This window comes from Rousettus aegyptiacus, unplaced genomic scaffold (assembly GCF_014176215.1).
Source record: "Rousettus aegyptiacus isolate mRouAeg1 unplaced genomic scaffold, mRouAeg1.p scaffold_m13_p_3, whole genome shotgun sequence".
Taxonomy (NCBI): Eukaryota; Metazoa; Chordata; class Mammalia; order Chiroptera; family Pteropodidae; genus Rousettus; species Rousettus aegyptiacus.
The window spans coordinates 172,022,484-172,035,653 of record NW_023416306.1 but is presented as its reverse complement, the minus strand read 5'-3'; the positions used below and the strand labels follow the sequence as shown (position 1 = coordinate 172,035,653).

The 13,170-nt window shown below is 53.6% G+C and overlaps 1 protein-coding gene across 2 annotated transcripts in view; it reads right to left on the bottom strand.

The window, feature by feature from the left end:
- The window catches only part of DYNC1H1 (dynein cytoplasmic 1 heavy chain 1), a 62,789-nt gene that overhangs the window by 36,088 nt on the left and 13,531 nt on the right, over positions 1-13,170 (bottom strand). For both annotated transcript variants that reach the window (XM_016166003.2, XM_016166002.2), the window contains exons 8-16: positions 9,693-10,769; positions 8,883-9,062; positions 7,428-7,577; positions 5,833-5,979; positions 3,162-3,302; positions 2,636-2,812; positions 2,398-2,508; positions 2,183-2,302; positions 1,442-1,681 (exon numbers count right to left, since the gene is read on the bottom strand). In XM_016166003.2, the coding sequence (XP_016021489.2) occupies positions 1,442-1,681; positions 2,183-2,302; positions 2,398-2,508; positions 2,636-2,812; positions 3,162-3,302; positions 5,833-5,979; positions 7,428-7,577; positions 8,883-9,062; positions 9,693-10,769 (2,343 nt within the window). The remainder of the gene's footprint in view (positions 1-1,441; positions 1,682-2,182; positions 2,303-2,397; positions 2,509-2,635; positions 2,813-3,161; positions 3,303-5,832; positions 5,980-7,427; positions 7,578-8,882; positions 9,063-9,692; positions 10,770-13,170) is intronic.

Below are 13,170 nucleotides of genomic sequence, written 5' to 3'. Positions count from 1 at the left end.
CTTGTACTTTTGTATTTGACATAAATAAAAATATAACTGAGAAAGGTGGAGCACCTCTCAATTCAGCCGTCTTCACATGACATGCCTTGGGAGACAGGAAGAGTGGGGACGAACCTGGGCCTGGCTCAGGACACTCTTGATCTGACTGACGGACATGGCTCTTGGGGACTGCCAGCCGCACCCTCCCTGACACACACAGCTCTCAGTTACCGACAGGTGAGAGGGACACAAAGCTCGGCTCTCGCTGCAGACGGCCTCCACCTCGGCACCGTCTACATACTTCCCTTCCACTTTAGAAGCCTTTGAGGATGGCTGCACGAAACAGCGACAGAACCTGAACTGCAGCACGTTACCGGTGAGGCAAGGCAACGAGGGAGTCACGTCCTGGTGACCGGATCGTGCCTACCGACGAACACTCACCCCCGACTGCAGCTGGCGTTCCGCAGAACCTATGGCACTGGCACTGGCAGAGGCAGAGGCCTCCCCTCGAACCAAAATTAAGCACAGAGAAGGACTTCTGCGCCCAGCAGCACAGACGGGGCTGAGGGCGGGGCAGAGCGGCAGCCGGTAGATGACGGGAGGCTAAATCTGCCACCAGGCCTGCTGAGGAAAACCTACGTCTGCAAACTACAGCTCCAGACCGACTTTCAGAGCATTTTAGCGTCCTTCCCCCTCCTCTCGCCTAAGTAGAGACACGGCCTCTGCCCAGCAGGCAGGCGTGCCGTTACCTCCTTGCTGGAGCTTCGCTGGCCGCTCGGCCGGACCCCTTCCTGTCCCCTCAGGACGCCTGCATGACTGGCCAGTGCCCCTCCTCCAGGGCACCACCGCTTACGCAGTGCCTCCCCTGACACAGGACACCTCCAACCCCTCTTCCGCCCGGCCCTCACCCTCCTACACGGCACGCGTGCCCATGACCCAAAATGCACGTTTTCCGTGCCCATTTCTCGTCGTCTGCCTCTCCCCTGGCGCATTCTGCACGAGGGCGGGGCTCTCTTGTTCACTGCTCCCCTGACGCCTACGACATAGTCGGAGCTCGACAAACTCTCAGATGGATCAAGAGAACTGGACGTGGCAGGATCTGGGCAGAGGTTCAACGCCTGCGACACCGGCGAGAACCTGCCACCTCTAGCACAGAGCTGCGGCGGCAGCGCGGGGCTCGGCCTGTGTCCCTGGGAGAGTGAACCCTGTGTGTGAGTGTGGGTGTGCCCCGTAAGAGAAAAACAACTACGGCATGTAAATCCACCTCCTGACTTAAGGGACTATCACAACCAGTTCTGGGGAAACAGAAGTGTATCAGCATTCATATTTTCAAATAAACTATCTGCAAGTCCTGGTTTTTTAATCACAAGAGACAAGTCCTCATGACTAGAAAGCTAAGGCGCAGCGATGCCCTTTAAGTCTGGAGGAAAGACACCAGGTGGCGCTGTTGGCCGGGACCCACCTTGACGGGCTTGGTCTTTTCCCAGTCGGTCAGCAGGTCAGTGGTGCGGCTCTCCACGGCTCGGTCCTCCTGCACGATCTTCATCTGCAGGTTTGCCACCTGCTGCTGAATGGCAGAGTCCTTCCGCCGCATGATGTCATTGAAGGCCCCCCACTCTCCCTCGATGTTGTCGATGTACAGCCAGGAAGGCGGGAACTGGAACCTCTGCTTCTCCAGCAGGCGCTGGCCATTGCGGTAGAGCTGGGGGCGGGAGGAAGCAAAATGAAGGTTTTTCTCTCATGACAATAATGGAAATAGCGCCAGAGTCTCACGGAAAAGCCGACTCTGGGGCTGCAGAACACAGAGCATCAGTATGTCCATGTGCTCCAGAAACCCCCGGCCCCAAGCACTGTGGTCAAGAGGCAGCGCCGAGCGCTGGCCCCAGAGAGGAGCTGCCACGCTGGGGCCGTGCTCCACCCCGACCCCAAATTACGGAAAAGAAATTGGGCTGGAAAACTCGAAGATCAACGACTGAAACACAAAATCTTAAGACAGAAGCAGTGGCTCTCAAGCCGCGGTGTGCACGGGACTCCCCAGCAGCGCGTTTTAAAACCCAGCGGCCCAGGACGCCGGCACCGGCACTCTCCGAGCGCGCCTGGCGGTGACGGGAGGCCTTGGTGGACTGAACCCACGACACGCCGCCCGAAGGGCCGTGGGCGAGCCGGGCAGGTGCGGAGAACTGCAGCTACACCTGGCGCTCACCTCGACTTGCTTCTCAAACTGCTTGATCTTCCGCTTCAGAGACTGCACGTAGGTGATGAAGGTCACCGCGTCGGAGGTGCTGGCCGTGTCCACCGAGTGCTGCTCCAGCTCCTGGCGAGACTGTTCGGGGAGAGCACAGGGCTTCAGCTCGGAGCCCAGGCTCACCGGCAGGCTCACCGGCAGGCTCGCTGCGCTGGCAAATGCTGCCTCCTCACCTTGGAGATCTGGGAATGGAACTCTGTCATGTTTGAGCCGAGCATCTGCCCAAATTTGCTGAGAACCTCCTTATGCCAAGAGTCGTACTTCAAGTTCACCTTCGACTGCACCTGCAGGAGGGTGAGCACACGACAGCGGATCGTACTGCTTTCCTGCTGGAGGTTTACACTTCGACTTCATTTAGTCAGACAGTGGTGCTGCCCCTACAGCCACCTCTCGACAAGACAGCGAGCTCACCTTGCCGTAATCTATAACGACGGGTCCAAACTCTTTCTTGGTTTCTGCGTTGTCGAAAGTTCCTCTGGCCTTCCTTATCTGGACCAAGAGCGCCTGCCACTTGTTGAGGTCCTCCCCTAGTCTGTTGTAGATGTTTTCGGCCTGCATGTCCCATAAGCACTGGTACTGAAGCCACACCTGCAAATGACGAGCACAGCCAAAGAACACAGCTTGACTTCATTCTGTTAGATATTTACACATTGTTTTCACATTCTGTTCAAAAGGTTCATGTTCATTCATCACCGTTAGAAAAATTCTCACTTCAAATTTATTATCAAAAAAATAAAATCTACAACTCGACGAAGCAAAGTTAACATCTCAGATTCACTGTTTACTCTTTGCTTTAAATAGTGACTCATACTTCAAGTCACCTAGCGAATCATACTACACATAGTAGAGACCTGTTCCTCGTTCACTGTATCTCACACTTTCGGTGTCTGAAACAGACCACCCTACGTACTCGCAGGAAACCCGGGCAGGCCCTCACCTTGACGTACTGCTCGACTTCCGTCACGATGCCCATGACTGCAGAGTAGGACTCTTCCAGGGCGACTGGGCCATCAGGCATTCGTGTCAACGCGTTCCGGTAGAATTTCTCTTCTTCAGTCAATTCGTAATGGACGCCCACCTAACCAAGCAAAGCCGGAGGTGATCGCAAGGAACGGGTACAAAAATGTTAACCTCAGAGTCACCTCATGCTCATTAACCTAAATTGAAAAAAGAGCTCACAGTAAAAATGGCATTTGAGGGATAACATCGACTTACCCCAGGCAGGAGTTATCAGAAACCTGCTTATCTGTAACTCACCAAGCCCAAAAAAGATTGGATCGACCGCGAGCTAGAAAGCGCGGCCACCACTGGCACACGGTAAGGAGCCCAGACTAAGGGGCGAGCACAGCGCCCACGGCGGGCCCTCGGGGGGGCGAACCTCTCGTCTGAGGGGACACTGAAGGCCATGTCTAGGCACGTGACATACCGCGACCAAGGATTTACGCCAACTTGGACGGTGGAATGATGACCATCATTTGCTTCAACAATGTGAGTGACCGTTATGTACCAGGCATGGTTGTGGGTTCAACAAACAGACAAAAACCTGTGCTTGCGTTGACTTACGTTTCATGGGAGGAGAGAGACAATTAAGAAAAACACAGTCTACAGACCGTCGGGTGGGGTGCGAAGGACTGTGGAGAAGCAGCAGGGGAAAGGAGGGCGGGGAGCACGGGCCGGGGAAGGCTGTTTTAAATAGGGAGGTCAGAGAAGGCCTCACGGAGGAGCGACATTTGAGCAGAGACCAGGAGCCGTGTGAATATTCGCCACCAGGGAGTCCGAGCAGAGACCAGTGAGTGCAAAGGCCCAGGGGCAGCGGTCTGCTGGGCATGCGTGAGGACGGGCGAGAGTCCAGTGTGTCCAGAGCAGAGCCAGGGAGGGGAGATGCGAGAACTGCAGAGAGGCAACAAGTAAGCTCTCGAGGGGAGCCGGCCAGCCGGTGCGGGACGGAAAGCCATTAACAGGCCCAAAGGGCAGTGTCAGGGTCGACATACAATTTAAGACTAATTCTGGCTGCGGTATTGAAAACAGACTTTAGGGGACAAGGCAGACACAGAGAGACAAGTCAGGAGGGATTTTTAATGATCCAAGTGCAGGACGACAGTACCTGAGCAGTGGACGTGGTAAAAAATCACGGCGAGTTTTGAGGGCAATGGAAGCCAAGGATGACGCTATGATTTTGGGCCTGAGTGGGCTAAAGCGGGGGGAAGGAAGACCGGGGGGAGCCACTCTGAGGGAGTGGGGTGGGGAGACACGTTCAGTTTGTGGCGTCTCTCAGATGGTCACGAGGAGATGCCAGGGGCCGGCTGAGACGGGCTGGAGTGCAGGGTGAGGCGGCTGGGGACGTGAATGGGAGCTGTCGGCACACAGCGGAGCCGGAGCCGACAGGCCGGATGGCACACGGCACACGGGGCTGGGGCGGGCACTGGACATGGAGAGGCCAGGAGGAAGGGGTGCGTGAGCGGACTAGGGGAAAAGACCGGCCCGCGAGACGGGAGGTGAAGCCGGCACGCCAGGCGAGAAAGGTGCAGCGAGGAGGAGGGAGCACGGCCCGCCGGCCCTGCGGTGACACCGGCCGGGGCCGAGCCACGCGCCAGCAGGCTGGGGCCCGCGGACACCCAGCACATGGCGCTGACAGAGCCGCCGTGCAGCTGCGACTTCGCCACCAAGAGGGGCCGAGCGTTAGATGGCCTGAGGGGGCGGGGACAGGAAGGGCCAGAGGAGGGGTCAGAGGTGCTGCGTGGCAGTGAGGCCAGGGAGCGCGGCGGGGGTGGGGGAGGAAGCGGGGGCTCAGCGCATTACGTGTGGGGACAGACCAGAGAAAAATGGAAAGAGGAACGTGGCTGGTTGAAAGCAGAGGAAATACGACAAGAAACATCCTGAGCACGGCACAGGCTCCCGCGGGGCAGGAACCACTTGCGGCTCCGTTCCAGTTAGGGGACAGCGCCAGGGTCCAAGGGCAGTCGCTACCTCAGACAAATCTGAACAGAACCGAGTCCGTGTCCAAAGGTAAGACAGGGCAGGGCTTCGTAGCGGGGCGCTGCTCTGGGAGGGCTGCGAGAGCAGGGGTCGCGGGGCCGCGCGCGGAAACCGCTGGTCCGTCCGGAATAACACGGCCCGGGGGCCGGGGTCTGGCCAGCCTTTCGGGTTTTCCTTATGCTCTGGAAGTGTAGTACTAAGAATGTGTTATATATGAGATTTGCTTTTAAAAAATATGGTGGGGTATGGAGGGGAACAGAAACGAAACGAACTCAGACACAGGTGGATAAATGAAGTGGGGCGATGTGAACTCATGTGATTCCTTCTACCTTCGTGAATGTTTGCAAATTTCCTTAATTAAACGTGGGAGGAAAAAAGTGGCAGGACTTAAAACTCTCAAAGAATGGAGGGAATTCCTAAGAGACGACTGAGACCAGAGCTGCAAACACAACTATTTAGAAAAGCAACTAATGGGAAAAAATGTCAGGTTGACAAAGCTTCTACCAGCTTTCCCCTAGAATGCTGAGTCTGGGGTCTGAAAGGCACATGGAGGGCTCTACTCAGAGGCCCAGGGGAGAGGGGCGTCACAGAGCCCCAGGGGAGGCCTGGCCGCACGGCTCCCGGAGGCTCACCTGGTACCTCTGACTCTGGATCCTGGGGAGAGACAGCACGATCATCTTCCAGGCGAACATTTCCTGATACAGCTTGTACCTGCACTCTTCAATTGGCGGGTTCAGATAGATGACCTGATTGGTTATTCTTAGCTCATGTACCACATTCTGTAAAAGAAAGATTTCACGTCTTGCTCAGCAATTTATTTAAAACAAATGCTTTTGGTGCAGAACACTGTCTCTAAATTATTTAACTGCTTCGGTCTGCACCATGAGGCCATCGTTTCCGCAAGACGCGGGCTCTGTGATGCCACGTGTGGTCTGCGGCCTGCCCCTGACTGTTAAAAGCCGGAGGACAGGCATCGCTAAGGGGCCCCTGGAGTCCCCCAGCCTGGATGAGCAACGAAGCACCACCTGACGTGACGTGCCTGGTGACCTCGGTATTTTAGAGTATGTTCTGGGTATATGTATCTGTAATATTCAAAAATTAAAACAGTTTTCAAGTATTAAGAGAAAAAAAAAAAGAAAAAGAGAAGGTAAAGTCTGGGTAGGAAAAAAAAGCCAAATGTTTCTCCCAGATCAAAGATTTTACCCGCAGTTCTTTCAGGTTTCTGTTTTGAGACTTTTCCGGTGATAAATACAGCACAAACATGGTAAACTACACACAGCAAACGCAGGGCTGACGAATTACTGCAGTGCGGACACCTTTACGGCCACGCCCACGACAGGACAGGGCCTATTCCAACTAACACAAACTTCCAGAAAGCTTGCTAGGCTCTGGCTGACCCCTTCTACGCACAACGGGCAACAGGAGGCTCGGGGACGAAGACGGCTGTCCAGAGTGTGGCCGCTGGGCTAGTATATCACTGCACTCTCCCATGAGACCGTGGTTTAGATTTCTGTGAAAACAGTGCCTGTCTAGTGTCACAGTCTGAACTTTCACTTGTACATTATGTTCACTCCTCAAAATGATTTCTTGCACAAAGGCTTAGAAATCAGAGAATTTTTCCCAGTGTCAATTTATTTTTCACTTTTAAAAATTTGGATTTGAAATAATTTTAGACTTATAAAGGAATTACAAAGAGACCACGAAAAGTTCCCACGTACCCTTCACCGGTCTCCTCTACCGTGAACACGTAACACGGTACCGCTACCAAGACTGAGATGCTAACGCTGACGCGGGACTGACTGACTGCCACACGGGTGCGGGCGGGCTTCCCGGAGCTAGCCCCGAACACCCACCAGGCAGCTGTCGCGGCTTGTTTTTCCTCCCCGATCTGTGACATTTCTGTTCTTCCTCGCCTTTCCCTTGTGACCTTGACACCCTGGGAGAGTACCAGCCAAGTGTTTTGTAGGCTGGCCCTCGATCTGGGTCCGCGTGATGCTTGTCCCGTGGCCAGGACGAGGCAGGGGTATCTGGGGAGGACGACCGCAGAGGAGTGGCGTCCCCTCACTCCCGCACTGCACACAGTCCCCCGCGACGCCCCGGGCGGGCCGGCCCGGGGTCACCTGGGCGAGGTGCCTGCCAGGTTTCTCTCCTGTGGAGTGGTTTCTCCACTGGTACTGAGGGGAGAAGTTCACTCACATGCAAACCGGACGCCATGGGAAAGACTCACTTTGACCTTCGGCTCTCCGCCAGGCTTGTGGCTGACTTGCGGCGCGTCTGTGTCCATGTCCACTTCTGCTTTATCTCCAGCCTGTCCAAGAAGCACCTGGGTCCAGGCTCTCAGGCCAGCTTGTAGGCGAACGCCCAATATTCTTTCAATCTACAGAGAAAGTAGTATTGAAGAACAGCAATTCTTCCAAACATTAGCTCACAGAGCACATAAAAGAGAAAAGCGGAGGTTTCAGGTCAAAGCTAGAGAGTTCCTAACTACAACCCTCTCTACCCACACACACTCTCCTCTCAGAGCCTCACGTCCAGCCTCAGGTAACTCGCCTCCCGTGTTCTCCACCTGTAGGTTGAGTCACCAATCGTCCCGACTCCTAAGTGATATGGAGACTAACCCAGTGGATGCAGTTAAGGTCTTGATATTTGTTTAATACAACAGAAAATGTACAAAAGAAAAGCATTTCCCTGGTGGCCTCAGAGGTAAAACTAGAAAGCAGATTTGGAGATTAAACTATTTTTTTTTCTTTATATTGAGGTATGTATAACTGGCATTATGTTAGTTTCAGATACAACAGTGATTTGATATTTGTATAGACCACAAAACGGTCACAATAAGTCTAGTTAACATCCGTCACCACACATAGTGGCCGTTTTAACGAGTAAAGAACAGTCTTCTCTCTGATCTAGAATGAGACACATAAATTTCCTACAAATAGGACGTCTGTGTATCTTTGTGAAGAGTCTGCTGCGGGCCACACAGGCATCCTGGGACAGCTGTGAGAAAAACCGTGGACTTTCAGTGGATTCGAGAGTTGGGCTTGTTAGCGCTCACTGTTAGTGTCCCGTTGTGTGGACGCACTGCAATTTATCCATTTTAAAAGAGAAAAGGAGGGAAAACCTGTGAACCACTCACCAACTACCACCTGTCCACAGGGTGACCTCGGCCACGAAATGTCCTCTCTCCTGAGCCTCCCCAGGGATGTGCTCTCTGATGTGCGCCCTGCGCCCCCCAGGCAGCCACCTGGAGTGGCAAGGATGCTTCCCTCTGACACACCCTCATGCACACCTCTAAGAGGTATCTGTTGTTGGGTATTTTTTAAATTGGGTGGTGGAGCGGGACAGGGGCAGAGTTATCAGAGAAGGATGCCGGGCCGGGGGGCGGGGTGGCAGGAAGGACAACATAAACTGTCGGGAGCAGGGAATGGCAAGCAGGAGGCTGCCGCGTGCCCAGGGAACCAAGAGCCCGTCTCCTCCCTCTCAGCGCAGCCCGCCGACGCGGAGCGGACCGCGCGCTGCCAGCATCACAGCTCAGCTCGCTGTCGTCGGTTAAGTGAGATTTCTGAAGAGAAAACTAGACCACCACTGGCAACTTCTATAGGAAAATGCTTTTCAACGACTAATAAGCTTACGAAGCAGGCTCCACGCCTACAAAACGCCGTCGACGAGCCCCGGGCCTCACCTCCATATCGAGCTTGTTGACCCAGATGGGCAGATTGGAGTAGGAGTGCAGGTTCAAGTCGTCCACGGCCTTCTGGACTCTGTTCAGGATCTCTGAGAAAGTCTTATGGTCGTACATGCAAGTTTCTAAGGAACGGACCTCCAGGTCTATTTTTTCTTCAATGATCAGCAGATCATCCACCTAAAGGAAGGAATGTTGAATATTTAAAACACCAACGCACTCTGTCCCTTAAGTTTTATGTACATTTTTCTCCATTAACTAACAATTGCTCGAAGTGGAGTCCTTCCATAAACAGCTAATCCTATTTGTTGGGGTGACAGGGAGGGGAAATGTAGGGGATGATCTGTTTCCCCCCTCACGAGAGGGGTGACCTCTGATTGAGGAGCCGGGAAGCACGAAACAAAACATGCTCTGGTCCCCAGGGCCCTCTCTGTCCCGGGGAGCCAGCCGGCCTGACACCGTCCGACTGCGCTGCGGCCGGGGGCAGACGTGCGGGTCTGGGTGGGTCGACAGAGAGCGCCAGGCTGCAGCCCTCAAGCCACATCGCCCGGCCAGCTCCCTCAGCCCGCCAGACCCCCGTGACCGTCCCCCCTCCGCTGGTTTCTGAACACGGGTGTTATCAATGGCCTCCCTAGAGCCCCGGCCCTAGCAAGAGCGCAGTGCGCGAGACGGCTCCTTCTCCCTTCCAGCTCGCGTGGTCTCGCTCTCTACCGACCAACCGATCGCACGCCTCCTGCGGGAGAGCTACGTGCTGAGTGAGCTGTCCTCGTGCGCAGTTCGCCCTGGGCCACGAGGGTTCTGGGAACGCACCTTCTCCTGGAAGTTGAAGACAGTCTCTGCCAGTCGCTGCACGTACGGGTCGAGCTTGTAGGATTCCCACACCAGGGCGACGCCCTCCGCGATCAGGGCCTGCACCTCCTTTTTCAGGCCGGCCACCAACAGGGAGATGGTGTTCCGCTCCTCCACCTTCTCGCAGGTCCGCTCGTACGTGCGGACGCTTTCGATCAGGGAGATGGCGAACGGGTAAAGCTGGTTCGCTTGATGAGCCTTGTTCACAATCGCCAGCGGGACTCGGAAACCAAGCCACTTGAGGTTTCGAACCTCTTTTGAAAGCGTGATGATCTCGGGGAGGAAGTTGACCTTGAGCTTGAGGACGTTTCCAGATCGGCCCCGGACGCGCGTGCTTTCGATGGTGAAGATGCGCCCCGAGACGCCCAGGTTGCGCTGCTGCACCTTGCGGGCCCAGTCGTCGAATATCTCCTGGGTGTTGAGCTTCATGCGGAAGCTGTCGCCGTCCTGCTTCAGCTTCTGCCCTTCCACGTGGTTCTCCCAGCCCTTGCCCAGGACGTCCTCCACGCGCTTCATGTAGGCCGTCAGCTGCCTGTCGATCTGTTTGGCCCAGATGATGGAGCCCGACACGGGCGGGAGGTCGCGCACGTGGCTCATCTTGCACGCCTGGCTTTGCGGGTACTGGACTTTGAACTTGTCGTGAAGGGACTCGATGTCGTCCTTCACACGCTGGATGAGCTGGGTCTGGTATTCCCGGATGGCCCCGCGGATGTGAGGCCGGACGAACAGCGCGTTGAACCGGGAGAAAATCCTGAACATCTCGTTGGCGTTCTTGGCCGTGCCCAGCTGGTCGCGGAGGCGGGCCGTGATGCGGGTCTCCACCCTGTCGATCCTCTCGTCGTAGCGCTTCATCGCGGCCTCCCACGCCTCCGTGCCTTCTTTGGAGACGTCCAGCCCGTCCACCTCCTTGACATTCTCGTAGGCGAGGTTCACCTCCTCGATGGCATTCGCGTCGGCGGCATCGAAGAGAACCTCAGCTACTTTCATATCCTGGGGTTCAGGCACCTCTCCTTGATTCTGTTGTGCCACTGCCGTGACCTAAGAGAGAGGGTTCGCAACAAGAGGTTACGGAAGTGGAGACTTGTATTTTGTCATCCACCAGTAGACAGGACGTCCCACACGAACGTACCGGCCGGCTTACAAAGGGTTTCAGCCTTCATGCGAATGTTTTATAACCAAACTCAACGAAGCCGAACACAGCACTAGAGTATACTTTAACTCTACACAAAACGAATCTTCTGCCAATGTTGTCCCTTTGCTTGAGAAGCTAAATTAACACGTATTATACCTGGGTTTTAGGTACTTCCCTTTTTAATGCTTAGTCAGCATTAAAAACTGCATTGGAAAGCTCAGTAATTCACGAGAGTGCCACCCACAAACTCAGAACCCAATGTAAATAGTCTTCCCTTTTGATTTTTAAAACCTTAAATCATAACGCATGGGCAAGTGCACAGCAGGGGGCCTGATCAAGCGCTTCGGTGACAGGAGCAGCCTCGGCTCAGGGCTGTACAAACACAGCTCTTCCCACAGGAAGGGCTGGACTTGCGCACGCGCCCACAGAATTACAGAGCTAGGCAGGGGTCCACAGGTGCCGCGAATGACAGGCAGTCTGTGAATTTATTTGGGAGAAATTAAAACCATAATTTTTACTAGCCCCAAACTAAAAATGAACATTTCCTACAATTATGAATGTATACAGTCAGTTGTTCGCAGTTGCTTGACTGCCACCAAGAACACCTCCCCGTCACGTTACAGCTGCACGTACCCTGAGAGCTTGTTTATCCCCATCGCTACTTCAAAGTTATGGTATCGGGCCTGTCACTAAGTGGGCCTTGCTACTTTGTGTGTTTGTGGAGGAGCGCATGGATTATTAGGACGACAATTTCAAAATTGTTAGTAACTGTTTCTTTAAACCTTTCCATTTCATTTTACGCATTTAAAACAGTCTAAGGATTTCTGGTAATGGTAGTGTAAGGACAAAAACTGGACAAAATGATTGAAAACATCTACTTCAGGATGATGGGAAAGAACTAACAACTTGAGACGTGTTTGCTCGTGACAAAGCACTACAGCATCAGGTGAGGACAGCGAGCCGAGCGCCTTCCTGCCTGGAGGCACTCGCATCCTCAGCTCAGGCAGGAAAACCTGCAGCTTTGCTGGTAGGAGCAGGACAGCAACCAACTTAAAGGGTGAGTTCTAGAAATGAGAGAGCCTGAGAGGGCTGAGCTAGTTACCACACCCAGGAGGAGACCCGGGGAGCCCTGTGACGTGAAACCCCAGGAGATTTGCAATGTGTTGTCAGCCAAGAGTTCTACACCCAGAGAAACTACCCTTCAAATGTGGAAATGAAGTATTTTTCCTGGGAAAAAAAGACGACTGAGACCATTGCTGGCAGACCTGTGGAACAAGAACTAATAAAGGAGCTCCTCTGGGCTAAGGGGAAAGAGCAGACACGCACCCGGCCCCACGGGAAGGGGTGAAGAGCACGGGAAACTGCGCGCGTGTGGGCACCGCTCAGCTGTCAGGCGCACTATTCCTTTCTCCTCCTAATTTTCCTAAAATGTACATGACTAAAGCAAAACTGAAGCAGTGCTGCTGGGTTCCTGGTAAATAAGGGCGCAGTCCTCGCGCCACGGACGGCGTCATTCCCCCGGCCGCGAGTGAACCGGGCACCAGGAAACAGCCATGCTGCGTGAGGCCCTTCCGTGTCACTGGAAGTCACTACTGGAGACGTCACGGCACATTAATGGTGCACATTGTCACCCAGAGAGTAATTGCTAAAAATAAAGTTCAAAAAATACAGCTAGAAGTCTACAAAGGGATTGAAATAATATACTAAAAAATAAGACAAAAGAAGGGAGCAGGAGAAACAGAGAACAAAAATGGGGACAGTGGGAAATAAACGGGAAACGGCAGGTCTGGGTCTATTCGCGTCAATGGCCACACCAAGTGAGCAGACCGAACACTCCAGAAACGACATGCTAAGAACATGTGCACACGGGATGTGTACCACATGGTCTACAAACAAAAAAATATATATACACAATGCTCTCAGCAACCAATGACCTATTCCAATAAAGTCGGAAAAACAATAATAAATTTCAACTTTACTAAAAAATATATATATATATATATATATATATATATATATATATATATATATACACACACTCACAATGCTCTTTAAAAAGTGCTCTTTAGAAAAATGATATATAAGAGGTACGAGGCAAAAGGGATGAAGAAGCCATAGGCTAGACGGAATCAGCGCTAGTCTCGGAACTCTCACTTGTGAAAGAGAGGGTTAGAGTAAAGACCAACCCCACACACGCACGCACACGTTAGTGCGCACTGGGTAAAGGGTGCCGAGGATTCATGACTAACAATGACACAACCCCGAGCAGCAGGCACCCCATCAGTGAGTGATGCTTATTAGGTAGCA